General features: G+C 41.6%; 1 protein-coding gene across 1 annotated transcript; it reads right to left on the minus strand.

The window, feature by feature from the left end:
• Nucleotides 1–979: 979 nt before the first annotated feature.
• On the minus strand, nt 980–15,441 carry LOC308314490 (extracellular calcium-sensing receptor-like; the record flags this gene model as incomplete). Its single annotated transcript, XM_080762121.1, has 9 exons — nt 980–1,893; nt 1,984–2,107; nt 2,214–2,441; nt 3,418–3,693; nt 13,350–13,556; nt 13,986–14,255; nt 14,472–14,558; nt 14,839–15,133; nt 15,206–15,441. The coding sequence occupies 9 exons, from the start codon at nt 15,439–15,441 to the stop codon at nt 980–982; spliced, it is 2,637 nt and encodes an 878-aa protein (XP_080618247.1).
• Nucleotides 15,442–15,705: the final 264 nt, after the last annotated feature.

Here is a 15,705-nt window from a genome sequence, read left to right on the forward strand (position 1 = left end):
ACAGGTGTGTGACAATGACTGAGGGTAGGAATGGAGAGTGGGAGTGGCTGACAGGGAGACATGGTCTGCAACCATGTATAATGATATGTATTGTATCGCTGTTAAAATGTATCGTTACACCCCTACTTTGTTTCATTGGGGTCCTTTGGTACTCAATTCATAAAAACAATTCATCACAGACAAATATACAATAGGCTACTATGCAAATCATCATATATACAGGTGGCACAGTTGGTAGTGCTGTCTCACAGCTAGAAGGTCCTGGGTTCGATTCCCGCTCGGGGCGCTGTGGGTGCTGGCGGCATCATCAGTGCCCATACCCGAGGCAGGGTTGGCAGAAGGGCCCTTCTGTGTGGAGTTTGTATGTTCGCCCCGTGTCCCCTAGGGTAGTAGGTACCCTCACAAAAAACATGCGGTAATCCTGGTCTCTAAACTGCTTCCCCTTGGAACTGGTTGGAATACCGTTTTCCTTCCACGCGCTCCCCCCTGTCAGGTGCAAAGGAGCAACTTGGACACTCAGGCATGAAGGAAGCATGAGTTCAAGTCTGTTGCTCTCCCCATGTCCCCCATATACTAGGCTGGTGGAGAGTGTGCAGAGCCCAGGAACACATTAGATAATTGACACAGGGGTGAAAAATGGGTTACAAAATCGTGGGATAAAAAGAAAAAAAGAAAAAAAAAAGTACAGTAAACAATTCGGGGTAGGTGGGGCGGGGGGGTTGGATAGGCTTTGAGTTTTTACAGGGCGAGTTTCGAATTGCAGCCCCTGTAAATGTTCTTTTACAGAGGTTTTGAAGGACAGTAGCGATTTACACTCCTCAATGATGGATGAATGAATGTATTACTAGTTATAGTTTAGTCTGTCAGAAAACACATTATACTAATAAGGTCATCAGCAATCAAACATATTCATAAACACTTTTTATCATCATTCATTGTTATGAAATATACAGATTATTTTGTCATTGAATTTCTGGTTCTACGTCTTGGTGGCATCTCGACCCATGATGGACTTCTTAGTGTTTCTCTCAGGTTTCAAAAGGATTATATAACACTTTGGTCCAAACAGTGCCACCAAAATCCCAAAACTAGATGCTAAGATAGCAAAAACCTCCACTACATCTGCATATTTTCCTGGAGAGCTGATATATGCTGGGATAAAGGCTATCCACACGGCACAGAAGATCAACATGCTGAAAGTGATTAACTTAGCTTCATTGAAGTTGTCTGGAAGATTCCTTGCCATGAATGCTAGGACAAAGCTGAGGAGTGCCAGTAAACCAATATAACCTAACAACACTGCAAAACCAATTGTTGATCCCACCACACACTCAAAGACTATCTTATCACTTTGATGTTGTGTGTTTTTATGAGGAGTTGGTGAGGCAGACACAAGCCAGGCTGTGCAGATTGTTGCCTGGATGACAGTAAGAGCCAGAACTGTTCCTCTCTGCTGCATAGAACCGAACCACTTCATAATGTCTGCACCCCCAGGCTTGGAGGCCTTGAACACAGCCAACACCACCATAGTCTTTACCAGGATACATGAGACACACAGCACAAAGCTGATACCAAATGCTGCATGCCTCAGTTGACAAGTCCAGAGCCTGGGATAGCCAATGAACAGAAGTGAGCACAAAAAACATAGTTTGAGTGACAACAAGAGAAGGAAGCTGAGTTCTGAGTTGTTGGCACGTACCATAGGTGTGCTTCTATGATAGATGAAGATTCCCAGGACAATGGCACAGATAAGTGTGCCTAGCAATGAGGTGGTTGTCAAGGAGATACCCAGGGCCTCATGGTAGGAGAGGAATTCTATGCTCTTTGGGACACAGTGGTTACGCTGGGGACTGGACCAGAAGTCCTCTGGACAACTTGTGCACTCTGTAGAGTCTAACAAAGAGGGCAAGGTCAACAGGTAAGTACAGTACCATCCTAAAGATAACCTATTGTACCGACAGTAGCTACATAATGTAAACCCACCAGTCTCATTGCTGATCTCTCCATCAGAACAAGCAATGCAGTCAAAGCAGCAGAGAGGTTCCCCTTTCCTTCTGGCCACACGGGATCCAGGGGCACAACTCTCACTGCACACTGACCGAGGTGGCTACAGAGGAAAATAACAATGATCAATTTGAATTTTAGTCTAAACTAAATTGCATTCACATCGTCATGCCGTTAACATTAACTACATTTTTGAAAGCTCCAATTACCCTTGAGGATTCAAAGCTCCAGAAGATTCTGTCTTCATCAAGGATGAGTTCTTCATCTCCGGAGGCTGACGTCTTGAACACACCTACATAGTTAAACTTTGCACTTCCATCAGGGAGCCACACCCAGTTAATGACATCATAGATTGGTAAAGCATCACCATTCTCATCAAACGTTACTTGATCTCCAAATGATGTGGTGAAGTTGATCTTTTCCATGTAATACACAAGCTAGAAATGGTGATGAGTTGATGAGTAAATGCATCAAGAGAAAGAGACTATAGCTATATCTTGCGCCACCCCTTATCCCCCTTATCACTTATCCCTAAACTTATTTCCCATTTTTTACTATTTAACCTTCTACAATAGTTCAACTAGCTGATCTACAAGCTCACACTATGTCTATGTAGATTGGCTAGTTGAACTATTTTAAAATGTTTTAAAATAGTAAAATAATGGCAAAGAAGTTTAGGGATAAGGGGTTTGGCGGTGACGAAAATGGAGCCCTGGTGTCCCAGACTGTGTCAGTGTACAATGTACATCTATACCTCATCATAATAAGTATCCCCCCAAAGGCTTCTGTGTTAAAGCTGCAAGTTCATACTCCAAACAACGCCCAAGCACATTTGGCTATTTTATACTTGCAACGCTCAGTTCTGTGTTCTGTATGTTTGACCCCACCCACTCAGTAGTAGGACCATTCCTAGCAACACAGCAGCTGGGAGGGGGGGGGGGGTGGATCCCCTCATTTTTGCCATTAAAAAACTCCTTATATAATATATCATCAAACCTTTCTTTACAACTTTCCATGACACGTTGTTGACAGATAGTGGAAATAAAGCCACATAAATCAAAAGTGCATTCATTATTGGTCAGATTGTCTGACCAATCACACAAGGATATTCAGCTAGAGGGTGTTTGGCTCGTTAGAATATCTTGGAGGTGGAAACCTACTAAAAAGAACGTCAAAAAGGCACTGCCGCAGTTCTTAGGGTGTTTTTGTTCTTACTGACCTACCAAAGCAGAACAAAGTTCTTATTCTGTTGGTGTATGTTGCAGGCTGCAGCCTTAACTGTATTTTTCATGATTATTATTATTATAGTATATATTTACAATTTACCCAATGTCATGTTTACATATTCATTATTATTCTACATTAGAATCCAACTAGAAACATTTACAGGTAAACTGTGAATTGATATTACACCTGCCATGGCTGTATTGACTGCAAAGTGGCACAGCTGTGCCCACTGAAAGGCCCTCTTCCTGGTACACACTGCAGCATGTCATGGAGGGCATGGGCCAGAACATACACAGCCTTGTACACATTGTACTCTACCCTGAGGTCAGACACATCCAAAACGGCTGTTTCTGCTGTTGCTAGGTCCTCTTGTCCAGTACACACCCCACCACCAGCATCCACCCACTCTGATGGAAGGGGTGCAAATTTACATTGAAATGTGTGCTCCCAAAACTGCCTCACCTGAAGAAACAAAATTAAGACTTAAACAGAAATAGAAAAAGTGTGTCTAACCCTTTTGTCATCAATACTATAAATATATGGTTTGAAATCCATAAATTCATGGGAAACACCCCAGAGCTGTCCTGCTTTGCACCGATTTGGGGAAATGAACATTTTATTCCAGCTAGAAGGGATCTGGGATTTAAATTATGGTTCAATAAAGGCTTAAAGAAAGTGGTGGATCTATACGAGAATGGCAATCTAATGTCTTTTGAGGGGCTGAGGAGGAGATATGAGGTACCGCAAAACCACTTCTTTAAATACTTGCAAATCAGAAACTTTATTATTACATGTGTCAAAAATACAAAACAACCTCCTTTAACCGTGCTTGAGAGGTTTTCCAAACAGGATTGTTTAGGAAAGGGGTTGGTCTCACAAATGTATGGTATACTAGAAGGGTTTCATAAAGATGACTCGGAGAAAATAAGACAAAAATGGACACAGGATCTTCAAGTGGAAATCTCAGAAATTGATTGGGGTTTAATATGTTCCAAGGCACAAACGCAAACTATCAATACTAGATTAAGACTAATTCAGTATAATTGGATAATGAGAACTTACATAACCCCGGAGAAGGTAAATAAATTTTGTCACGCCCTTTGACCATGGAATGAACGATGAAGAGACAGTGTTCTGGATACTGGAGGCTTTTATTTTATGCCGATGTGGATGGCTTGAAGCCTACGTCAAACTGACGAAAACACAAATAAACCATGATTAACATGAGTAACAAAATTAAACACATAACGAAATAAATAATAACATACCAAACAAATGCTCAAAACAAACGCTATTTACCTCACTGGCTGCCCATAGCTTCAAAGGGCATGAGGAAGGGAACCGTATACTGCATCATAAAAAACCAGGACTGTAAAGAAACATAATAAACAAAAACGATCAATAAACCTTGTAATGTTTTGTAATGTGGAACTCAAATGTTGACAAATAATAGAATGACATGACACCAAAACAACAAAACGAACCTTGCATTGTGACACGCTCTGTACGCTAAACAGCGACTGCTCCGTCTCAAACATTAACCTGTCTGACAGGCGGAAACGCCATGATTGTTCTGAGGCTGTGAGTCTACGCTGTGAGTCTACGCCCTATATATTGACGTAACGGAAATGGGCGTCATAAGTGAACTTGAAGCCTGGTCATTATAACCATAGTTTACATAGTAAATAGATAATATAGAAAATAGTAAATAGACAATATAGAAAATAGTAAATAGACAATATAGAAAATATGGCAGCCAAACTCCCACCAAAATCAGAAATTTGATTTTCCAGAATAACACATTTTTTATTTAGACCTTAGTCTGCTTCCACTAGTACCACAATCTTGTGTACTGGTCTGTCCAGAAAAACTGGTTTGTTATTCCGTTTTCCCTGTTGATCCAAGGTTGAATCTCCGATTAGAAGTTTGACCTTCCTGACTGTGCCGTCAGGGCTAGGATAGACTTCGGTGACTCTTGCCACCTTCCAATGATTCCTGGGAGAGTTCTCCTCCTTTAAGATGACAATGTCATTGATTTTAGTGTTTCTCTTGTCCTTCTGCCATACGTGTCTTTGTTGCAAATTGAGGAGATATTCTCCTTTCCATCTTGTCCAAAACTCATTAGTCATGAACTGTACTTGGCGCCATCTTTTGCGTAGATATACGTCCTGACTGATGAATTGACCTGGAGGAGGCATGATGATACTGGATTTCATGGTGAGTATATGATTAGGGGTGAGTGGTTCGAGACTGGTCGGATCATTTAAGTGTTCTGTCGTTAATGGTCTGCTGTTTACGATTGCCATAACTTCATATAAGAAGGTCCTTAATGAAGTACAGTCGAGTCGTTGAGGTGATTTGTCAAGAATGGCTGTTAGAACACTTCTGATGGTTCGGATCTGTCTCTCCCATACGCCTCCCATGTGACTGGAAGAAGGAAAGTTCAGGATGAACTCACAGCCATATTCTTTTAACTGTTCCTTATTCAGATCCTTCATTGCATCCATGAACTCTCTTTTTGCACCAACAAAATTGGTGCCCTGATCACATCTCAATTGTCTGACATTACCACGTATGGCAATGAACGTGCGTAAAGCGTTAATAAAGGCATCTGTGGTAAGATCATCCAGCATTTCAATGTGTATGGCACGACAACACATACATGTGAACAGTAAACCGTATCTTTTTAGCTCCTTTCTCGCTTCTTTCACATGGAAAGGGCCAAAGCAATCAATGCCACAATAAGTAAAGGGCGGGGTCATTTCCATTCTTTCTTCTGGCAAATCTGCCATCTTTGGTTCCTGAGTGGTTCTTCTGTACCTTCTGCATTTTGTACATCTGTAGATGTGAGAGGCAACTGCATTGCTGCATCCAGTGATCCAGATGCCACTGGATCTTAATTCGTTCATAGTTATACCTCTTCCTTGATGCTGTACCTTCTCATGATAATGTTTGATAAGTAAAGCAGAGATATGACTTTTCTTGGGTAGAATAAAAGGATGTTTAACATGAGGATGGAGAGAGGACCTGGTCAACCGCCCTCCAACCCTGAGAACACCATATTCATCAACAAATGGAGATAATTTGTGCAACTTGTTTCCTTCTGTCTTGAGCCCTTTGCCTTGATTAACATCTTGGATTTCGGTGCTGAATCCATCCCTTTGTGCCAACTTGATTATGAACAGTTCCGCTTCTTGCCGTTGCTCGATACTTGTGGCTCCATCTGAGAGTGTGAGACCCTTGATTCTTCGAGCATGGCGTTTCAGACAGGCGATGGCTTTGACAGCTCTTTTCCAATCAGAGAACTTATTCAACCGGTCGAGCAACGTCCTTACTTCCTTTGCCTCTGTCTTATATACTTGGGCCTTGCGAAGTTCTGGATCGTCAGTGATCTCTTCCAACATGGTTTCTCCTTTGGGTAGCTCTCTTTTCCACAAGAAGTCTGGGCCAGTGAACCAATCTGAAGCAATAAGCTGATCAGCAGTTAAGCCTCTAGATGCATGATCTGCAGGGTTCATTTCGGATTGGATGAAGTGCCACTGCTTTGGATCTGTAAGAGACTTGATTCTTTGGATTCTGTTGGCAACAAATACATGGAATCGTCTTGCATCATTGTTTATGTAACCAAGGACAACCTTCGAGTCTGTCCAAAAGTATTCTGTCAGACTGTCGATCTCGAGCTCATTCCTGAGCATAACACTGATCCTTGCTGAGACAACTGCAGCAGATAACTCAAGTCGTGGTATGGTGGTTATCTTGGTAGGAGCGACACGGGCTTTCCCCATAACTAGTGAGCAATGGACGTCTCCATTGGTGTCGATAGCTCTGAGGTAAGAACATTCGCCATAACCAGTTACACTGGCGTCTGAGAAGTGGTGAAGCTCATACTGCTGTACAGTGAAATCTGCTGGAACAAAGCATCTCTTGATCTTAATAGAAGACAGTGTCTTAAGGTCTTGTAGCCAACATTCCCATTGGGTTCTAAGCTCTTCTGGGAGTGGATCGTCCCAATCAAGTTTCTCTCTACACATTTGCTGTAAGATCTGTTTACCCAGGAGGATAAAAGGTGCTACAAAGCCCAAGGGATCATAAACAGAAGCTACCGTAGAAAGAATACCTCTTCTGGTCAATGGATATGTTTGGATCGTGACTCGAAACTGAAAGTCATCAGAAGACAGGCACCACTGAACGCCAAGAGCCCTCTCCATAAGTGGTTCTCCAAGGTCCATATCCAAGTCTTTGACGCTTTCTGCACATTCCTCCTTTGGGATAGATGTCAATACTTTTGTGCTGTTTGAGACAAATTTGTGCAGTCGGAGTTGACCTGTGCGACAAAGTGCTCTTGCTTCTTGTATGAGCTTGATTGCCTCTGCTTCAGTTGAGACACTCACGAGTCCATCGTCGACGTAGAAGTTTCTCTGTATGAATTTCACTGTGGATGGGTCGAACTGCTCCTGACCGTTGGCTGCAAGATGCTTGAGACCAAAGTTGGCACAGCCCGGAGAAGAAGATGCCCCGAAAAGATGAACCTTCATTTTGTAAACTGATGGTGGAGAATTAAGTTTGCCCTCCTCCCACCATAAGAATCTTAAGTAATCTTGGTCTTCAGGTTTGACGTGGAACTGATGAAACATTCGTTCTACGTCACACATAAGGGCTATAGGGCCTTTGCGGAACCGACAAAGGACTCCCACCAAGGAGTTAGTAAGCTCTGGCCCAGTGAGAAGGTGGTCGTTCAAGGAGGTGTCTCTGTATCTTGCCGAGCAATCAAAAACCACGCGTATTTTACCAGGCTTCTTGGGATGATATACGCCATGGTGTGGTATGTACCAGGATGGGTGATTGTCTATATGCTCCTTAGGGACCTTCTCTGCATCGCCATGAGCTATTATGTTCTCCATGAATTTTACATAGTCGTCATAGTATTTCTGATTTCTTCTGAACTTCCTTTCCAGGCTATTGAGGCGTTGAACGGCACATGTTTTGTTATTCGGGAGGTTTGGACGCTCCTTCTTAAACGGTAGAGGCATTTCGTAATGACCATCTGGTTTCTGGTTTATCTCACTCTTCAATTTTGACAAGAAAAGAAGATCCTCTTGAGAGACCATCACATCGTCGTTATCTCTTTCGTTAAAATCAGATTCAAGGACCTTGAGTATGTCATTTGGAGCAATAATTTCTTTGATTTGGTTCTTACAAAGATAATGCACCTCTCTCTTAATGTTTGCTGTTGGGGGTGTGTCAGGGATTACTTCCTTTATACATATGCGATGACTCATGCCAATAGCGTCGCTGTAGTATTCCCCTGGTTCTCCATAACTTATCACACTCCACCCCAAGTCTGTTCTTTGTGCATAGGGACAATTGTCCTCACCACACACCTCTTTAGGCATGAGGGCCTGTGGGCAATTATACCCGATCAACATAGCGATTTCACAGTCTTGATATGGGGCAATCTGACCAGACAGATGCCTCAGATGTGGCCATGACATAACGGTTTCTGGGGTTGGGATATGAGACCGGTTGGCTGGAATAAATTCACGGGTGTATGTTGTGGGTACAGTGATTTTCTTGTTTGAAAAGAAACCCCTTATTTGTATGCCCTTAAGTCTCTTGCACGGTACAGTTGTCCCCTTAGAGGACATGGTGGACAACTTCAAAGTAACCGGTTCTGCAGGAGTGTTCAACATATGTGCTACCTCTTCGAGGATAAAAGAACAGTCACTTTGTGAATCGAGCATTGCATAAACCAGAACTTCCTTGGGGTCAGTCAGTGTAGATACATATACTGGCACAATTGAGGAAGTTTGAGCATTGCTCTCATGTTGCACGACATTGTTAGAGATCTTTGTAACTGTTGGGATTGATATTGCCTGTGACCTTGTCTCCTTATTGTAATTTGATTCTCTTCTGGGTTGCATACTGAAGTTGTCGTCGTGAATGCAGGTTGGGTGACGTTTATTGCATCTTTCACATGTCATTCTGTGGCCACACCCCTTTGATTGATGACCAGAGTTCAAACAGGCAAAACAAAGATTTTCATTTCGAATGTACTTGATTCTGTCAGAAAGTGGCTTTGCTATGAATGCACGACAGTTATAAAGACCATGTCCCGGTTTATTACATAGGTGGCATGTGTTAGACTGTTGGTTTTCAGTGGTAGTTGTAGTGAATATCTTTGCAGTTGGATTCTTGACCTTGCTACGGTTGTCATTGCCACGGTTGTCATTGCCGCGGTTGTCATTGCCGCGGTTGTCATATTCTCTTTGTTTCAGTGCTGTGTATGAGGTGATTGGATTGCAGGCGATGTTGGCTTCGAGGTTGAGGTAGGTGACAAAGTAGCTGAATTTGGGAAACTGTCCATGTTGTAGTTGATAAGTGGTGGCTGAGCGGTTCCATCCGGTCAGTAACCAGTCTGGCAGTTTTATGGCAAGTACTTGATTCTCCATGGGATCGTTTAATATGCGTAAGTGACTGTTGTGAATAATGGCTGTCTCACAACTCCTTAGATAGTCTACAAACTTCCTTAACTCTGTACCATCCTTCTGGTTAATCTTTGGCCAACTGTGTAATTTATCCCTGTAAGCTTTAGCAATAATAAAAGGATCCCCATATCTTTCATCCAATAAGCCCCATGCTGCAAAATAGGATTCATCAGTGTCCAACAAAAAGTACCCATCAATAGCCTCTTTGGCTGCCCCTCCAATATATTTCTGCAAAAAGAAAATCTTTTCTACTGTGGGGATATTCTTTCTGTCTATTAGAGTGTGAAATGAGGTTTTCCAAATGTTGAACTTGAGAGGATCTCCATAAAACACAGTAGGCTCTGGGATGGGAAGTCTGTTGGATGACATTGCTTGGGCTAGTCCTTGGATTATTTGGTCATTGTGATTTACATGTTGTCTTTCAGGTGGTGATGGTTGGTGCTGTGAAGACTGCCAATGCCCCTGGGTTGCGTCATGAAGATGTAGTTTGGCCTTGGTGGCATTTGCCTTCTTCAGCGCCTCCAAGTGGTCAATCTTGCCTTGTAGCTCCTCCATAGCCCGTTTCCTTGCATCATTTTCCTTTTCTAGTTTCATTAAGCTTTGCCGGTGACTTTCTTGTTCAGACATTATTTTTAGGAAAGCTTGAGTAGCTGTAAACTCTACGTTTGTTTGTACCTGGGAGTTATCAGGGTATTGCCGGTGAATTTCTGGTGCATAGTTTGACATTTTTTGAAAGGCTTGTGGAGCTGCAAAGTCTAGGTTGGTTTGTTCACCCGTTTGTGCATTTGAAACGGCCTGGGATTTATCAGAGTGAATTGAATGATGGCTGGTTGTTAGAGAGCCACTGATGCTGGTATCAAACACAGAGCTCACGTCGGGCCATTTTAGACCTTCTTTCCCTTGGCCGTGAGCTACTGCATTTGCAATTACATTTGTCGTGACCTGATTGGCTTTATCCACTCTGCGACGCATGTCGCTTGGTGGCATTTCAACTGCCCGGTATTTGTTATAAATGTCATTCAATTCATCCATGTCTTTTTCCATAGCCTTTCTATACTTCTGCAAGTCATCATCAGGAATGTTATTTATCACACCTTTCTTTGTTCTTTTTGCCTGGATTTTCCAGTGCTCATAAACACATTGAGAATTATACAACCAACTATCAATTTTTTCATCTTGTAAGGCCTTTCCTTTTTCTGTAAGAGTGCGTTCTCTTCGTCCTCTACGAGGAGGATCGGGAGAACCATAAGGATCCGTTTCTGCATCCTTATACGATTTGTCTGTTACTGTTGCTTGAATGGGTTCTGGTTCTATAACTGGTTCCTCTACTGGTGCTGGTTCGAATAGTGTTTGCTCATTTGATGTGGCAGTGGCTTCCCCTTTGGCCGACATCTTAGCTCACACACGTATAACCTTACACTTAAAAACCAATTAAAAACCCATTTTCAACAGTTCCATGAATTTAATTAAACATTAATGCAGTGAAACCCAAGTCAAAAATAAAACCAACACATAAAACACAGTTCCCTCGAAACCTGTTTGTTTGTAATGTGATTTCCTTCTTCAGTTTCCTTGTGCAAAAATGTCTTTAAAGTGTCTTGTGGTTCGCACTTAGCAGCACAGTTCAATTGTCCGTCAGAACGAATAAAGTGTCATGTGTGCGTATGCGATTACCTGTCGTAGTCGACAATGATCGTGTCCTTGATCAAGCCTGGATCTTTAGTCTGTATGGATGCATTTAGCGTATTTCACCAGGCAGGCAGCAGCTGATGTGACGCCGGCCGAGTCGCGGATCTCTACGGCCCAGCGGGGCCCGCTCGCGGTGGCTGACGTCTGCTGGACCCGTCGCTTACGAGCGACCCGGGGCTGCCGTGGGTGAAGTCGTCTGTGGCTGTGGCATTGAGTTTGACTGTCACGCCCTTTGACCATGGAATGAACGATGAAGAGACAGTGTTCTGGATACTGGAGGCTTTTATTTTATGCCGATGTGGATGGCTTGAAGCCTACGTCAAACTGACGAAAACACAAATAAACCATGATTAACATGAGTAACAAAATTAAACACATAACGAAATAAATAATAACATACCAAACAAATGCTCAAAACAAACGCTATTTACCTCACTGGCTGCCCATAGCTTCAAAGGGCATGAGGAAGGGAACCGTATACTGCATCATAAAAAACCAGGACTGTAAAGAAACATAATAAACAAAAACGATCAATAAACCTTGTAATGTTTTGTAATGTGGAACTCAAATGTTGACAAATAATAGAATGACATGACACCAAAACAACAAAACGAACCTTGCATTGTGACACGCTCTGTACGCTAAACAGCGACTGCTCCGTCTCAAACATTAACCTGTCTGACAGGCGGAAACGCCATGATTGTTCTGAGGCTGTGAGTCTACGCTGTGAGTCTACGCCCTATATATTGACGTAACGGAAATGGGCGTCATAAGTGAACTTGAAGCCTGGTCATTATAACCATAGTTTACATAGTAAATAGATAATATAGAAAATAGTAAATAGACAATATAGAAAATAGTAAATAGACAATATAGAAAATATGGCAGCCAAAAATTTGATCCAAACATTCCTGATTTATGTTATAAATGTGGGGAACATAAAGGTACACTGTTCCACTGCTTATGGGAATGTGAGGAGATTAAAACATTTTGGAGGTCTGTGGTCCATTATGTCTCTCAGATTACGTCAGGTCCAGTTCCTCTTTGTCCTAAATTATGTATACTCAGTATTTATCCATTAAATTGTACACTAAATAGTAATGAAAAAAGAATGACCGACCTTTGCCTGTTAGGCCAGACACTCAATTGCGCTATGTTGGAAGAATGTCAATGCCCCTACGATCGGCTTTTGGCTGAGGAATTTAACAACCAGTTTGGCACATGAGAAACTAACTTATGTAATTAGGAAGAAACCTGTGGTATTCTATAAGATATGGGAGAAGTTCTTGGACTTCATTAAGCGAGGTGATATTGAAGAGGCTTTGGATGTATAGTGGTTAACTGAGTAGTCAGCTGGGGGGTGGGGGTAGGGAACTGTGATGGACATTGTGAATCTGTTTGTTTAACTGTATGTAATGTGTTTTATTTTCGTTTTATTTTTCGTTTTGTCATTATTTATTTATTTTTGTTTTGTATTTATTATTGTCAAATCATTTCGTGATAAGATTTTGTTTGTATTTGTGCTGCCAGGGGGTTGTGGGGGGGGGAAATATATGTCAATTGTTGAAAATACTTATGTGTACTGTAAAGAAAATGAATAAACATATGTTTAAAAAAAAACAAAAAAAAACAGAAATAGAAATATAATAGCTTGTGAATATTTAAAAATCCCACCCGTGTGAAGTGAGGGGCGCTCCTAATCATCGTACATCATCATAAAGAATGGTGGTCCCTTATTGGCCAAGGGTTTCCACTGACATACATATGCCGATTTGCTCAGACACATATGGCGTAAATTCTCCATTCATTGTCAATGGCATTTAATGTTTGTGTTCAGACAACACAAACATTAAACACTTATAGCTGTTTATAGGAGGGGCTAGCGGCCCTCAAAATCAGACATCGGATTTTGAGTTTGAATAGACAATGTAGCAATAGACTCACCAATGTATTTTCATGACTGTTGTCAGGGTCATTGTCAGGATGTATTTTTAATAAGACATCTTTAAGACCTGGTATCTCTCCATGACGGATGGCAAGCCCCAGGGTGCCTCTGAGGTAAGGCATGAATTGAGGAGTCTGAAGTACGGTAGCTGTCATTGAGCCCACATCGGATATCCATTGCAAACCTGTCACATTCTGCTTTACCACCTGTTATGTTTATAAAAAAATAATAAATATATATATATATATATATATATATATATATATATAAGAATGGCAGACAAAGTACTCACATTTCCATTTTCTTATTGGCACATATTGGCATTGTGTGCCAATATAAATAAATGGAAGTGTGAGTACTTTGTCCACCATTTATTACATTTTTGGATGTGCTACATTTTTGTTTCTTTTTTTTTATGTAACTGGATTTGGGTATTAACAATATTACAATCAGTCAGATTGTATGAATGGTGTGATTATTTGGTTATTGTGCAGATATTGATTAATTAATTCAATTCAATTCAATTCAATTCAATTCAATTCAATTCAATTCAATTCAATTCAATTCAATTCAATATCATTAATTTAAGATGCCTTATTATAATTATGAATTATTAAATTAACATATCCCCCAACCTCCTCCATGAGTTTAATCATATGGATGCCATATACAATTTCAAAGACCACACGAGCTGTGGATCTCTTCATCACAGTGACAATCCTCTGAATCTCAGCAGGGTCATAATCCCAGGGCACAACCTCCACATACGCCAGACACCCCAAACCAGACTGGGCCAGGTCAGCCTGGAGGATACGTGCAGCATCACGGCCGTAGTCATCATCATTGAACAGCAGTCCTGCCCAGGTCCACCCAAACTGCCACATAATGTGGAGCATAGCTCGCACCTGATTCCATAAAGAATGGAGGGATAGAGTGGTACATCAGTGAATCTCCCACTCAGATTCCATAATGGAAAAGGTCTAATGAAAGGGCGAAATCAAGATAGACCTTCAGCTCTAGCAAGAGAGCTGAATTGAATACAATATAGAGAGATGTTTTTGGCAAGTGTGTGGAACATGTACTCCCTGATACCAACAGATCTTTTGTCTGTGGAAGTTCACCTGGGATGCAGAACTTGAGATAGTTCTAAAGAACGATGGGAAGTGATTCCAGTCACTCAAACAGGAGCACATGGCATAGTAACTAACCTGCAAAAGGCACAAAACATGTGTTCTGTAATATATTGCATTTGTTATCAAATTGTCCACGAAAGCAGAGCATGAGCATGTGAGTAGCGAAAATGCCACTCCATGCAGAGTGAAGGGATAAGACAATATTTATTATAAGGTCACAGCATGGTCCAAAAAGCATGACTTGCAAGTTAGACCCAAAATAGCATGTGTATGCCATTCATATACTGTAAATATATCTGAGTTGTAAAAAAGACTCTATACACTGTTACCAAAATTAAGCATAATATACACTTACCATGGGTACTCTGTACAAGCCTAGTATACTAGATATGGCAATAGATGGGGTTGAGGTCGCATCACCCACAATACCAAGCACTGGAGGAGACCCAACACAGCTCTTGTCCAGGTGAAACTGGTCCTCTCTCCCACTGACCAATGACAATGCAGCACGAAATGCAACTCCAAGTGTGACACAGTTATCATAGAGACTGTATCCCAGAGTGACATTGGGTAGTAGGCTGGGGTTCCTGTTGATCTCAGTAATAGCAAAAGCCATGATCTGGGCCCATCTGAATCCTAGAATGTTAAAACTAACACACAAAATGCCACTGTCACCTTGAGTAAGAATATACAACATGCATGTATGATTGTGTGATACTCACCCATAGCAAGTGAACTCCCGTGGCCTGGAGGTGAAAGACAGCTCAGGGAAGACAGGGAAGGTGTGGATTGGAAACAAACCACCCAGAACAAAGTCCCCAGCCTTGTGAATTCTGTTGAGGTTAAACTGTGCCTGTAACTCACAAGAGGGGGAAGGTGAGGAAGACAAATGAGAGAATGAAGAGAACAAAACTAAGTACAGATATGATAGCAGTTGTATGTCTAGAGAAGCCCCCATGACTGTCCTCCATAACCCTTTTCCAAAGTTGTTTGTCCAGTTGCTATTCTTTTTTATAAAGTACTGCTATGCCCCTGTGTCAACTTATGTCATCACGTAAAAAAAACACCCATCATGGCAGAGACATATGTATAGGGGCAGGGCTTCATTTTTGTTCAACCAAGGTTCATGTTTTAGGTTGTTATTAGATAAAGTAAAAGATGAGTGTTATTTTTTTTTCTTCCATTTGCTGCTTTATTTCGTTTTAGGGATTTTAGCTGTTTT

This window comes from Protomyctophum bolini (genome assembly GCF_963924005.1).
Source record: "Protomyctophum bolini genome assembly, chromosome: 4".
NCBI lineage: Eukaryota > Metazoa > Chordata > Actinopteri > Myctophiformes > Myctophidae > Protomyctophum > Protomyctophum bolini.